This window comes from Pecten maximus, chromosome 1 (assembly GCF_902652985.1).
Source record: "Pecten maximus chromosome 1, xPecMax1.1, whole genome shotgun sequence".
Taxonomy (NCBI): domain Eukaryota; kingdom Metazoa; phylum Mollusca; class Bivalvia; order Pectinida; family Pectinidae; genus Pecten; species Pecten maximus.
In genome coordinates, this window is record NC_047015.1 from 22,124,486 (window position 1) to 22,140,311 (window position 15,826).

General features: G+C 36.7%; 1 protein-coding gene across 18 annotated transcripts in view; it reads right to left on the reverse strand.

Moving 5' to 3' along the window:
* Positions 1 to 1,821: 1,821 nt before the first annotated feature.
* LOC117327783 (collagen alpha-1(XIII) chain-like) overlaps positions 1,822 to 15,826 on the reverse strand; it is a 140,788-nt gene continuing 126,783 nt past the window's right edge. For 15 of the 18 annotated variants that reach the window (XM_033885010.1, XM_033884968.1, XM_033884993.1 and 12 more), the window contains 3 exons: positions 11,338 to 11,424; positions 8,876 to 8,956; positions 1,822 to 4,761 (listed from right to left, as the gene is read on the reverse strand). In XM_033885010.1, coding sequence (XP_033740901.1) covers positions 8,894 to 8,956; positions 11,338 to 11,424 — 150 coding nt within the window. In that variant the 3' untranslated portion in view covers positions 1,822 to 4,761; positions 8,876 to 8,893. The remainder of the gene's footprint in view (positions 4,762 to 8,875; positions 8,957 to 11,337; positions 11,425 to 15,826) is intronic. The other 3 variants (XM_033885025.1, XM_033885061.1, XM_033885069.1) reach the window with 3 other exon arrangements.

Consider the following 15,826-nt stretch of genomic DNA (forward strand, 5'->3'; position numbering starts at 1 on the left):
GTAGGTATCTGTCCCCATCAGTAACATTTGACTGATGTAGGTGTCTGTCCCCATCAGTAACATTTGACTGATGTAGGCGTCTGTCCCCATCGGTAACATTTGACTGACGTAGGTGTCTGTCCCCTACAGTAACATTTGACTGATGTAGGTATCTGTCCCCATCAGTAACATTTGACTGATGTAGGTGTCTGTCCCCATCAGTAACATTTGACTGATGTAGGTGTCCGTCCCCATCAGTAATATTTGACTGATGTAGGTGTCTGTCCCCATCAGTAACATTTGACTGATGTAGGCGTCTGTCCCCATCAGTAATATTTGACTGATGTAGGTGTCTGTCCCCATCAGTAACATTTGACTGATGTAGGTGTCTGTCCTTATCAGTAACATTTGACTGATGTAGGTGTCTGTCCCCATCAGTAACAATTGACTGATGTAGGTGTCTGTCCCCATCAGTAACATTTGACTGATGTAGGTGTCTGTCCCCATCAGTAACATTTGACTGATGTAGGCATCTGTCCCCATCAGTAACATTTGACTGATGTAGGCGTCTGTCCCCATCAGTAATATTTGACTGATGTAGGTGTCTGTCCCCATCAGTAACATTTGACTGATGTAGGTGTCTGTCCCCATCAGTAACATTTGACTGATGTAGGCGTCTGTCCCCATCAGTAACATTTGACTGATGTAGGTGTCTGTCCCCATCAGTAACATTTGACTGATGTAGGTGTCTGTCCCCATCAGTAACATTTGACTGATGTAGGCATCTGTTCCCATCAGTAACATTTGACTGATGTAGGTATCTGTCCCCATCAGTAACATTTGACTGATGTAGGCGTCTGTCCCCATCAGTAATATTTGACTGATGTAGGTGTCTGTCCCCATCAGTAACATTTGACTGATGTAGGTGTCTGTCCCCATCAGTAACATTTGACTGATGTAGGCATCTGTCCCCATCAGTAACATTTGACTGATGTAGGCGTCTGTCCCCATCAGTAATATTTGACTGATGTAGGTGTCTGTCCCCATCAGTAACATTTGACTGATGTAGGTGTCTGTCCCCATCAATAACATTTGACTGATGTAGGTGTCTGTCCCCATCAGTAACATTTGACTGATGTAGGCGTCTGTCCCCATCAGTAACATTTGACTGATGTAGGTGTCTGTCCCCATCAGTAACATTTGACTGATGTAGGTGTCTGTCCCCATCAGTAACATTTGACTTGTGTAGGTGTCTGTCACCATCAGTAACATTTGACTGATGTAGGTGTCTGTCCCCATCAGTAACATTTGACTGATGTAGGTATCTGTCCCCATCAGTAATATTTGACTGATGTAGGCGTCTGTTCCTGTCAGCAACATTTGACTGATGTAGGTGTGAACAAGAAATCTGTGAGATCTTGGCACCCACTGTTAAAAGTTCTTTATTTGTTCCACGTAAAGCCGGTGTTTTCTCTTCTTTTCCTCATATTTTTTAGACTTGTGTACTGTATAGACAAAAATTAACTGTATTTTAGTTATTAAGTCTCAATACTGAATATGTGAAACTAGCTACAAAGAAACCACAAATGACATTTGATTATCATCGGTTAATTTCGGAGAAATACATGGTGATTAAGCTAAGTTCACCTGTCAAAATCATAGATGCCAGTCTGTCAACCATTTTGTTTTTCAGTCGAGTCTCAAAATAAATTAACCATGCACAATGAAGAACCAAGAACTTATACAGCATAAGAAATTTGAGAAAGATCCATTACACCATCTGATGATGGTAGGCTAAAAACAGAAGATTTTGACCGAGTCAATAAAGAACAAAGCCACAGATTATTGTTAGTTATTTATTTTATGAGCATTACAGTGCTACACAACGTGAGTAGTATCAACAACAATGAGTGAAACCCATGACCCTCAGCTGACTAAAAAAAACTCAGACCTGGAAGTCAGGGTTTAAATGTTCTTATTCCCATACCGAGGGGTCAGGGGTTACATATTGAACCTTTGACCTCACTACTGACATCTCAGAACTGAGGGTCAAGGGTTAAATGTATAACCTCACTACCAACACATCATACCTGTGGAACTTACAGTCCTCACTTTGCTAGCTGGAAGGTAAGGGTTAAATGTTGAACCTTTGACCATCACTTAACTAACAAAAGCTCAGTCTCTTGGACAAAGGTTAAAATGTTGAACCCTTGACCATCACTTAACTAACAATAGCTCAGTCCCTAGGACAACGGTTAAATGTTGAACCCTTGACTCTCACTTAACTAGCAACACCTCGGACCCTGGGACAAGGGTTAAATGTTGAACCCTTGACTCTCACTTAACTAGCAACACTTCAATACTGGGGGTCAGGGGTTAAATGTTGACCCTTGATCCTATTTCACCAGCAACAGCTCAGATATAGACCTGCTGACCTCACTCAGGCACTACAGGGTCAAAGTTCACTACTTACACCTCAAGACCTGGGGTCAGGGGTTAAATGTTAGCCCTATCATTTTCTCTGATTATATTTAAGTTATACAGTATAGATTATGTATCAAAATCTGCTTAATGATGGTTAGTGATGATATCTTTGACCTCTTGCACACATGTGAAAACTACTATACAGAAATATATATGGAATTCATATATGAAAACACAAACTTCACTATAAGATTTTCAAATGTAGAATCTTTTACATGTGTTTGGAGTGCCTTTCTCACGAAAAACATAGAAGACCTTTGACATATGACTTTTGTGAATAACTTCAAGCTCCATCAGGATATGTGGAATGACAACTCCTATTTTGTTTAATGATTCACAACAAACGATGTCAAAACACTGAAGCAAAATGAGGATAAACTTTAGAGTTTTTCACTTTTTTTTCATGACATGTTGAAACATACTTCAAAATTGACATTATTTCATGTTACATACAGCAATGTGTTATTAAACTTAAGAATCACTAGACCATATGACACAATGCTATGAATCTCACACGGAGAAAAAACTATGAAGCAACTTTTTGTACATGTGAGGAAACATAAAATCCATTGATATATTCAATATAATGAGCATATATATGTACACATACAAACAAAATATGTTTAGTATACATATTATCAAGGAATATCTGACATTCATCTGTGAAACATGAAGTCGTGGGGATTTACATGTGCATACACACATGGAATTTCCCTACATACATATGGTATGAACACAACAATACATGATGTGTAAAAGTGATAATCCGTGACAGAACAATAACATGTGGTTTATGAGACTACTAAATATAGTCGAGCGGTTATCAATAAAACAAAGACTGCCCTTAAAACAGATCAACGTTCAAATTTTTAATTTGTTGACATATTTTTGGATTATAGTCTTGCATTTTTTCATCAGCGAATGAAGTGATTCTTTGTTTCCCTCCAAATTTCATAAGATTTCCATTATTTAAAGCGATGGATACATACATGGTACTTTTCAGTGACGCTTTACTACAATATAATATACTTAATAATGATTAATGTTAAAACTCAATATCATTACATCTTCTGTACAAAATTTAACATTGACCTCCAAAATTTACATATGAAATTGCAAATATATAACAACAAAGCAACATTTATTATAATGATTTATATACAAGAGGTATAAACTCAATGTCTTCATATGTGGTAATTAGCCTGGAACAATTCTTCATTACATTATGACAACCTATCTTTACTTAGAAATTTTCAGAAGATCTGATGTTTTTATTCTTGATCAGTTTTATATAAGTCATGCTAGTTTTTTTTCTTTTGCCATTGATATGCGAGCTATAATCTCTTATCTTGACAACATATCATCAGCCTCTATCACATTAGGTGGTGTTATATTGTACTGACAATACTAGAATCCTGTCCTTGCCGGATATTTTCTAACCTACCCTGGAATGATGTTGATGCTAACAACAGACACTTTATCATCTATCTTCAATGCCAGGGGTTAGAAGGAGAACAGAACAAAAAGCCTGGTGGAAATTTACCAATATCTAGGATTACTAAACAGAAAAATAATTCATTTTTATTGAAGCACCTATCGGAACAAATTTGATATATACCCATCTTATCTTCTATATTATTATAGGTTTCTCTAAAGTTCTCATGATCTCTTATCCACTGGTTATTACTTAAAAATAGGTTAGAACTTATATACATATATCAGGGCCTTATATGGCAGTTCTATATCAGGTACAACACTTGTTAGAACACCTGTCCTCGAACTCACCAAGACTATATTATTCTACTTGCTTGTAATTTTTCCTCGCGGTTAAATTTGTGCCTGCAACACTTTCTTCATTATGAATTTAAGGAAAATGTTAAACTATTTGGACTGGCGATAAGTTTTAACCCATTCTCCCTAAAGTGAGCAAGAAACAGAAAAAAAAACAAGAAAAAATCGAATTGTTTGTGTAATCAACAAATTTCAGTACTGGCAGGTAATGTGTGTAGCAGTATTTGATCCATTTTTGTCACATTTGAAGTAAAATATCACCAGCAAAGAATGGAAAGAAACTCTGGTAAGACCATGCTAAAAATAGGTATTACACAGAAAACCCTGGTAAGACCATGCTAAAAATAGGTATTACACAGAAAATAAAGTCCTTTGATGTGACTGATCCATTCAGTGTTCTACAGTGAGTAGCTGTCCTTACTGGCCCTGGAAATATCCTATGTGAAGAACAGAGTTCACACAGCTTAATGTTGTTTAATCTGTTTAATCTTCTCTGGTGCTTACTCACTGAAAAAAAAACAGTAAGAAAATATCTGTGATACTTGTTTACAGGAATTAGGTAATTTTGGTCAGATGTAAAGGTGGTACCTGTCTATAAGGGCCAGGTAAATCTGGACAAATGTGAGGGTGGTACCTGTCTATAAGGGCCAGGTAAATCTGGACAAATGTGAGGGTGGTACCTGTCTATAAGGGCCAGGTAAATCTGGACAAATGTGAGGGTGGTACCTGTCTATAAGGGCCAGGTAAATATGGACAAATGTGAGGGTGTTACCCAACTACAGAGACCAGGTAAATATTGACAATTCTGACTGGTACCTGACTATAGGGACCAATTAAATCTGGACAACTGTGACTGGTACCTGACTATAGGGACCAGTTAAATTTGGACAACTGTGACTGTGGTACCTGACTAAAGGGACCAAGTAAATCTGGACAAATGTGACTGGTACCTGACTATAGGGACCAGTTAAATCTGGACAAATGTGAGGGTGGTACCTGACTATGGGGACTGGACAAATGTGAGAGCGGTACCCAACTACACAAATGTGAGGGTAGTACCTGACTATAAGGACCAGTTAATCTGGACAAATGTGAGGTTGGTACCTGACTATAGGGACCAATTAAATCTGGACAACTGTGACTGGTACCTGACTATAGAGACCAAGTAAATATGGACAACTGTTAGGTACCTGACTACAGGGACCAGTTAAATCTGGACAAATGTGAGGGTGGTACCTGACTATAGGGACCAGTTAAATCTGGACAAATATGAGGGTGATACCTGACTATGGGGACTAAGTAAATCTGGACAAATGTGAGGGCGGTACCCAACTACACAAATGTGAGGGTAGTACCTGACTATAAGGACCAGTTAATCTGGACAAATGTGAGGTTGGTACCTGGCTATAGGGACCAGTTAATCTGGACAAATGTGAGGGTGGTACCTATCTACAATAACCAGGCAATTTTGAGGATTTGAGGAAAATACCTTACTACATCACTAAAGGGACCAGATAATTTTGGTCAGATGGGTGGGTTATACCTGTCTACAGGAATCAGTTGATTTTGGTCAGATGTGAAAGAAGTATCTGTTTACAAGGACCAGGTAATTTTGGTCAGATGTGAGGGTGGTACCTGACTACAAGGACCAGGTAATTTTGGTCAGATGTGAGGGTAATACTAGTATATTCCAAGGTCAAATAGGTTATGTCGTTATTGCAACCAGAACCAAGTAGAGGACGAATTCCATTTCATCCTTATTTGTCCACTATTTGTTGATATTCAAAAAAGATTCATTAAAAAATATTATTGGAACCAATTGCTTTCTATTCACAATAAAAAAGAGTTATGTAATCTTGGAAAATATTTACAATCAAGCTGGTTACTACGGTCGATATTCCAACCTTTAGTATAGATCAATATCATATTGTACGTGTTTATCTCCAGCTATACCTATTTTTTGTTCATACCCTAACTATTCAACTAAATTATGTACGATTTGTATTTAGTGTTGAATTAACGATGTTAGTTACTTATCTCTATTTATATCTATTTATATATATAAAATATTTTATTCAATCAAGCATTTGAATTAATTTAAATACAATATTTCATAATAGAGATAGATATACAAATTGGATTGTTTGTTCATCATCTAATTATTCTCACAAAGTATATATTTGCATTTGAAAATCCTAGATGTACTTATATAAGTTATACCTATTGTTTGGTAAGTACTATCTATCTACTCTTACAAACTGTATTATTTACTTTTTATTAATGACTTAAGGTACTTGTCTCCAGTTATGTTTATTGTTTTGTCCACCCCCTGACTACTCTGACAAATTGTGCTATGTTGTTAAAATCAATGCTTGCGGATGTTTTTCACCAGCCTACTGTTTTGTTCATCCTCTATAACAATTAGTTACGTATTGTATATACAGTATGTGTATGTTGATGCTTCTATGTTATACTTATGAGCCGTAAGGCTTCCAGTTGAATAAACTATACTATATAATACTATACTAGTCTACAGGAATCAGGTAAGGATGGACTGTGATATATGACTACAAGGGTCAGGAGACACTGGACAGGCAAGGTCAAGGTCTTGCCAGGGTACTGGTCACTTGTGCTGAATCAGCATTGAGCTGTCCCCATAACCTGGCTATTCCCCATTCAACTGTACGCCACCTGACAATTACTCAGTTGTAAACTGTTGTTTGAGCCTTTGGTCATTAAACCCTGGCCAGCCATTGTATGTGGGCAGTCACCTGGCTGATATGGATAACTTACATAATGTTTGATAATAAATAAATGCACACATGCCTCAGACTAGAGGCCCCATGAGTGACATACATGATCATTAAATAGTTTACAACGCTGAACTAATGTCGATGAAGGGGGGTTCTGGTAGGACAGGGCACCACTGCTATTTCTTTAAACATGATTTTTTTATATAAATGTATTGTATACAGTATACATTGTATCAAAGTTATCATAACTATAACATCTTATTTCTTTGATTTAAAATAAAATGCAAATATCATAATGTAATATCCCACTAGTGGTCACTATAGACAGGTTTTAATTATATCCCACTAGTGGTCACCATATACAGGTTTTGAAATATCCCACTAGTGGTCACTATATACATGTTTTAATTATATCCCACTAGTGGTCACTATATACAGGTTTTAATTATATCCCACTAGTGGTCACTATACAGGTTTTAATTATATCCCACTAGTGGTCACTATATATAGTTATTTTGGTACAGGTACCTCAGATCTGAGCAGCTTTATCTTTTAGAGACTGCAGTATTTATAAAACTGTCTGTAAACATAGGACTGCTTTACAGTTATGTAAGAAATAATTATAAAAAGCTAGCTTTTCCGTCCAATCAAACAAGTAATTTAATTTGAAAATAGATAAGTATGGTTTGTGTTTATAGAAGGAAGAGCATTAATTTCATCAGAAATATTCGCCCAGCTTTGTTGTCATTATTAATATAAAACCTTGTATGTTTCTATCGCAGAATAGGAGTTTTGCTCAACATCCTGTTTATAAGTCATATGTAGCCATTCATGGAGTGAATGTTCCACACCATTCACAAGGTCACTCCTTTCAAAGTAAAGCCTTGTATTTACTGAAGGGGTGATAGTTAAACAGGCTATACAATTAACAAACAATGAAGCCTTTAATTGACAAATAAATAAACATCTATTTGTGATATTGTAGTACCAACACTATCACTCCTGCCAAAATGTCAAATTTCCTGTGTGTTATTGTGACCTGAAACCAGTTTTTCAACATCAAAGCAAAGAGCCAAAGTCCAATCTGCTTTGATTGTCACAGGGCCCAGAGGGGGGCCTATTGTTGTTGACTAAGCACCTGTTTGTTTATTTTGTTGAGGATAATGACAACTGGGGACCTGCTAAGCTAGCAGACTTACAGGGTACACAGACCTTAAGATCTACACTAATGATGCATTGTATTTTAGATAAATATAGAATGACCTTGACACAAGGACAATTTAGAGGTGAACATACAGATGTCTAAAATAGGCTTACACATGAAGAACAGGTCTGTACTTCAGATATTACTGATATACTCGATGATTTACAAAACAATATTATTCCACAATGAAATAAGCTGGTGACACTGATATGATAAAAGTGAGTGACCAAATTTGGTCTGGAACATTGTACAAACAAATGGCCAACTGGCTGTCCTCGAGGAAGAGGGAATGTGGGTCCATGAGAAGACTTTTGAAATTTCAGTCAATTTGACCCCTTCTGGTCCCACTCCTCAGTCCTTTAGGGTGTAGGGACCTTATAATTTACAATCTTGGTTGACCTTTGACCATGGAAGGTTTCTGAAAAATTTCATTGAAATTGGTTCAGGGATTTCTAAGAAGTCGAAAATGTAAATTGATTATGAACGCACGACAGACAAAGTATGAGGCGACCTAGAAATGGAAAGAAAAAAAAACAACAAAAAACAAATTGATAATATTTCCGTGGACAAGAAAGTTTTGGCAAAATTGCTGAAAGATACCAGTTATCCCCTCTTCAGCTAGACCTTGTGTATAATGAACGAGACAAGCACCATATACACCTACCTGTATAACTGCTACATGCTAATTGTAAGGACATCCTGGTACAGTAACACCATTTTGGTCAACAGAACATCCATTCTGACCCTACAAACAGAAGCAGCCTGCACCTCTGAAGAGAATCTTGGTTGATCATCAACAATCTATCACTCTATATCTGTTAGTATACACAAGGTGACAACATCAAAAGCTAACCAAAATCATCACCAAATATCCACTGTGTCTCCAGCCTTAAGTTAAACTCCACCAAGCATTAAAGGGAGACCAACATTGGGAAAACTTATATCAAATCAATTAAAACTGTGTGCTCTTACAACACAAAGCATTAATATGACTATGTCATCTACTGTACTAAGGTCAATACTACTGACAAAGGCCTGTGTGTTAGTGAAGCAAGGCAACAGTAATGTAGGAATGTAATAGGAACAAGTCATGAAAAATATCCTGCCCATACTTGGGCTTGAACTAGCCTCTCTTTCAAAGTGGAAATTCTACCATTACACTAAATGGAATTTCCCACCAGTCTGAACTAAGGAGTCAATCTAATACTCTCTACTTTTCCTGTCCTCCATCCTTCAAAATATCTTTACCTCTGAAGACATCCAGAGCTGATTTCCTATAGTTCTAAGGAAGCCTTACAATCTCCTTTAACTTACATTCATAGAGGTTCACAGCACAAAACAGGAAGGAGTAATGAAAATTATGGCCACCAATTGCAATGGGCTCAAACTCATAGCCTTCTCACTCAGTAGGTGCAATATAGCTACCATTACTAGGCTAAAGGGAATTCCCACCAACCTGAACCACTAAGGTGAGCTATAGGCTAAAGGGAATTCCCACCAACCTGAACCACTAAGGTGACCTATAGACTAAAGGGAATTCCCACCAACCTGAACCACTAAGGTGAGCTATAGGCTAAAGGGAATTCCCACCAACCTGAACCACTAAGGTGAGCTATAGGCTAAAGGGAATTCCCACCAACCTGAACCACTAAGGTGAGCTATAGGCTAAAGGGAATTCCCACCAACCTGAACCGCTAAGGTGAGCTATAGGCTAAAGGGAATTACCACCAACCTGAACCACTAAGGTGACCTATAGGCTAAAGGGAATTCCCACCAACCTGAACCACTAAGGTGACCTATAGACTAAAGGGAATTCCCACCAACCTGAACCGCTAAGGTGACCTATAGGCTAAAGGGAATTCCCACCAACCTGAACCGCTAAGGTGAGCTATAGGCTAAAGGGAATTCCCACCAACCTGAACCACTAAGGTGAGCTATAGGCTAAAGGGAATTCCCACCAACCTGAACCACTAAGGTGACCTATAGGCTAAAGGGAATTCCCACCAACCTGAACCACTAAGGTGAGCTATAGGCTAAAGGGAATTCCCACCAACCTGAACTGCTAAGGTGACCTATAGGCTAAAGGGAATTCCCACCAACCTGAACCACTAAGGTGACCTATAGGCTAAAGGGAATTCCCACCAACCTGAACCACTAAGGTGACCTATAGGCTAAAGGGAATTCCCACCAACCTGAACCACTAAGGTGACCTATACCCACAAGTTTGACGGTGACCTATACCCACAAGTTTGACGGTGACCTATACCCACAAGTTTGACGGTGACCTATACTCATAAGTTTGAAGGTGACCTATACTCACAAGTTTGACGGTGACCTATACCCACAAGTTTGACGGTGACCTATACCCACAAGTTTGACGGTGACCTATACTCACAAGTTTGACGGTGACCTATACCCACAAGTTTGACGGTGACCTATACCCACAAGTTTGACGGTGACCTATACTCACAAGTTTGACGGTGACCTATACTCACAAGTTTGACGGTTACCTATACTCACAAGTTTGACGGTTACCTATACTCACAAGTTTGACGGTGACCTATACTCACAAGTTTGACAATAATTAGATCCTATGGCATGTTTTGTTGTACGGTCACTTTTTAGCTTTAAGCTACAGAGAATTTCCAATTAGCTAAATAAATGAGTGAAGCAATGCATTGGCAAGTTGGGTATTCGCAAGTTTGATCCCCAGAGGAAACACACATTGCTTTCCTCACCTATACAATACAATTTTGAGATAATTAACTGCTGATATCCCACCTCTGGAAATCGTAGGTAGAGATTTATGTGTGAATAGTTCATTTTTCATCATTTTTCTGTTAAGAGTAAAACATTAACAGGCAGAGTGATTTTCAGAAACAGTCTGTTGATGTTGTTAGGAACACCATGGTAACACCATGTTTATAGTAACAATACATCAGTATTGTAATCAACGTATGATGAAGGAGAGCTACATTGTTGTTATTACATAATTTCTTATCCACATGTAGTAATTGTTATAAAACTCTGGCTGGTGGTACATGAACTGTTTGATCATAATAAACCAGCTGTATGTTATCTAAAAATATGGTGTCACCATGGCTACATGTACCATAGTTACCATACCTCAAAGGGCGGTTTATTCCATCCACACCCTGGGAGGGGGAGCCCATTGTTCCCTATGGGACAGGGAGCATCCAATCCTGGACTTCCCTGTGTGTTAAAATGTTAGCATACAACATCAAGCTAAGCTGTTAGCTATAAGCCTGATCAAGTTGTCCACATCTTTTATAATATCCTTTTTGGCTTAATTTTGCTCCATTCTAATAGTATAAAATTTACTTCAGACATTTAATACATTCTGAAACCATGAATTTTTAAATGATGAAAAAAAATCCAACATCTTAACAAGCTACAGTCTGAGGACAACTTCATCACAGAATATTAATTATTTAAAACTAATAAAACCCCCACCCTCAAAACTGTGTAATATGTTCAAGGTGAACTTTCAAGGCCTTTCTATATATCTTTAAATCTCATTGTTTATACAGGTGTAGCATACAAATGTAGGCAACACATTGGTTATTACAGGTATATAGGACTTATCTAACATGTATATACCTGTATCGTAATGATTAGGTAATACCTGTGTACAGTACATGTCCTTGGGTTTTAAGCTTCATGACCTTGGTCTGTTCACCTTGTACAAACTGTTTACAACAGAGGAGATGCAGCAGTGCCCATTACATAATACTGCCTTATTTATATAGTGCCAGGTTTTACATGTCCCACAACAATCTAGTTTACCTTACTTTAGTTTTTCAAGGATACAGCTGAATACATACAAGTCCCATCACAGTCTATACCTTTCAATTCTCTGATGTATTCAATACTTCAGGCCTTGGTGTTCTAAACAATCATTGACCTAAAGGATATCCTTAACCTAATCTCTTCATCCCTGGAGATCTGAAATATCTTAAACTATTGTCTCTATGACTATAATCCAGTCAATCTTAAACTAGCTTTTGCACCTAAGATCCAGTCAATCTTTAACTATTGCCCCTAAGACAAGACCCAATCAATCTTAAATTATTACCCTAAGATCCAGTCAATGATGGCTTATTGTACTTTAGACTATGGTCCAGTCAATGATGGCTTATTGTGCTTTTGAATATGGTTCAGTCAATGATGGCTTATTGTGCTTTAGACTATGGTCCAGTCAATGATGAATTATTGTACTTTAGACTATGGTCCAGTCAATGATGGCTTATTGTAATTTAGACTATGGTCCAGTCAATGATGAATTATTGTGTTTTAGACTATGGTCCAGCCAATGATGGCTTATTTTGTAATTTAGACTATGGTCCAGTCAATGATGGCTTATTGTACTTTAGACTTTGGTCCAGTCAATGATGGATTATTGTACTTTTGACTATGGTCTGGTCAATGATGGATTATTGTACTTTTGACTATGGTCCAGTCAATGATGGCTTATTGTGTTTTAGACTATGGTCCAGTCAATGATGGCTTATTGTACTTTAGACTATGGTCCAGTCAATGATGGCTTATTGTGCTTTAGACTATGGTCCAGTCAATGATGGCTTATTGTACTTTAGACTATGGTCCAGTCAATGATGGCTTATTGTGCTTTAGACTATGGTCCAGTCAATGATGGCCTATTGTGCTTTAGACTTTGGTCCAGTCAATGATGGCTTATTGTGCTTTGGACTATGGTCCAGTCAATGATGGCTTATTGTGCTTTGGACTATGGTCCAGTCAATGATGGCTTATTGTGCTTTTGACTATGATCCAGTCAATGATGGCTTATTGTGCTTTGGACTATGATCCAGTCAATGATGGCTTATTGTGCTTTTGACTATGATCCAGTCAATGATGGCTTATTGTAATTTAGACTATGGTCCAGCCATCAACCACAAAAGTAAATGAATTTAACCTTGTATTTGGTTCTGAAAAGGATCCAGTTGCTTGTTATTGATACAAGGGTTAAATAGATAATTAGATGATATATATATGTTTATAATGTTAAAGTATTTCCTTATGTCTTACCTTGCGACAAATAGAAGCAAATAATTTCCCCAAAAATAAGTTCAACATATTATGTATTGATGACTAGATACAAGTACAATATACAAATTAACAGAACACAATAGACTGTTATGTCACAGATACAAATTTAAATTAGTGACTACATATAGAATATATATCATTGTCCTGTAATGTTGACTACCCCCTAGTTAAATACAGGCCTAGTTAACATAGAAGTCTAGACCATAGTTAAAAATAAAATACAAGTCTAGATTATACAAAAGCCTAGTTAAATGGAAGTCTACTTAAAATAAAAGTCTAGTTAAAATATAGAGATCTAGCTAGTTATAAAGGCCTACAGGCATAATTATAATAAAGGTCTAGTTAAATTACAGGGCTTGTTAGAATAGAGGTCTAGTTAAAATACAGAGCTTGTTAAAATAGAGATTTAGCTAAATACAGGCCTAGTAAAAAATAATGACCTAGCAAAGGCAAGCCCAGTCCAATAGAAGACAAGCCTAGTTAAATCGGGGTATAGTTAAAAGACAGACATAGTTAGAATAGCAGTCCAGTTAAAGGGACAATAAAGCCAATATACATAATGTAATTTTTTATTGATTGTGTAATCATGTTACAAAATGGCAACCATGGCTGCAATGTCAATGTTTTAAGGAGGTCAAAAAATAACACTTTGTTGGCTCCCCTTCCTTAGAAGAAGTTTAAAGTGTTTTTTTCTTCTTCAAAGAACAAGATATGTATCATAATCAATAGAATCATTAGAAGATATGCAGTTATATTTCAAATCAGTCAAAAATTGATTTTATCGAGTTTTCACACTAATGAGCTATCCCAGAGAGGACAATGTTAAAGGTGTCAAAAACATACGAGTCGCTTCTTCACATCTTGGTTGATGTTACACATGCTCAAATAGGTGAATATTTTAAAACATCTTTTAAGTGTAAGTTATAGTCCTGTGATTTCTCTAATATTGTTTTAAACAAACATCTAGTAATTACCAACTATGTCTAAACAAACATCTAGTAATTACCAACTATGTCTATATCCTATATCTCTCATTGGGGTATCAAACTACTATTTCAGGAAATAATTTTTGTCATGGAAAAAAAAAGACTAAATTGTCCCTTTAAATACAGGCCAAGTTAAACATCAGAAAAGTATAGATATGACATAGAGCTAACTACACAGACTAATTACAGGCCAGTAAACAGTTTATATACAACATAGAACTGACTACACAGACTAATTACAGGTCAGTAAACAGTTTATATACAACATAGAACTGACTACACGGACTAATTACAGGTCAGTAAACAGTTTATACACAACATAGAACTGACTACACAGACTAATTACAGGCTAGTAAACAGTTTATATACAACATAGAACTGACTACACAGACTAATTACAGGTCAGTAAACAGTTTATATACAACATACATGTAGAACTGACTACACAGACTAATTACAGGCCAGTAAACAGTTTATATACAACATACATGTAGAACTGACTACACAGACTAATTACAGGCCAGTAAACAGTTTATATACAACATAGAACTGACTACACAGACTAATTACAGGTCAGTAAACAGTTTATATACAACATACATGTAGAACTGACTACACAGACTAATTACAGGCCAGTAAACAGTTTATATACAACATAGAACTGACTACACAGACTAATTACAGGTCAGTAAACAGTTTATATACAACATAGAACTGACTACACAGACTAATTACAGGCCAGTAAACAGTTTATATACAACATAGAACTGACTACACAGACTAATTACAGGCCAGTAAACAGTTTATATACAACATAGAACTGACTACACAGACTAATTACAGGTCAGTAAACAGTTCATATACAACATAGAACTGACTACACAAACTAATTACAGGTCAGTAAACAGTTCATATACAACATAGAACTGACTACACAGACTAATTACAGGTCAGTAAACAGTTTATATACAACATAGAACTGACTACACAGACTAATTACAGGTCAGTAAACAGTTTATATACAACATAGAACTGACTACACAGACTAATTACAGGCTAGTAAACAGTTTATATACAACATAGAACTGACTACACAGACTAATTACAGGTCAGTAAACAGTTCATATACAACATAGAGCTGACTACACAGACTAATTACAGGCCAGTAAACAGTTTATATACAACATAGAACTGACTACACAGACTAATTACAGGCTAGTAAACAGTTTATATACAACATAGAACTGACTACACAGACTAATTACAGGTCAGTAAACAGTTTATATACAACATAGAACTGACTACACAGACTAATTACAGGTCAGTAAACAGTTTATATACAACATACATGTAGAACTGACTACACAGACTAATTACAGGCCAGTAAACAGTATATATACAACAGAGAACTGACTACACAGACTAATTACAGGCCAGTAAACAGTTTATATACAGCATAGAACTGACTACACAGACTAATTACAGGCCAGTAAGAGTTAATATACAATAAAAAGACAAAATATCAAAACACAAAACAATGA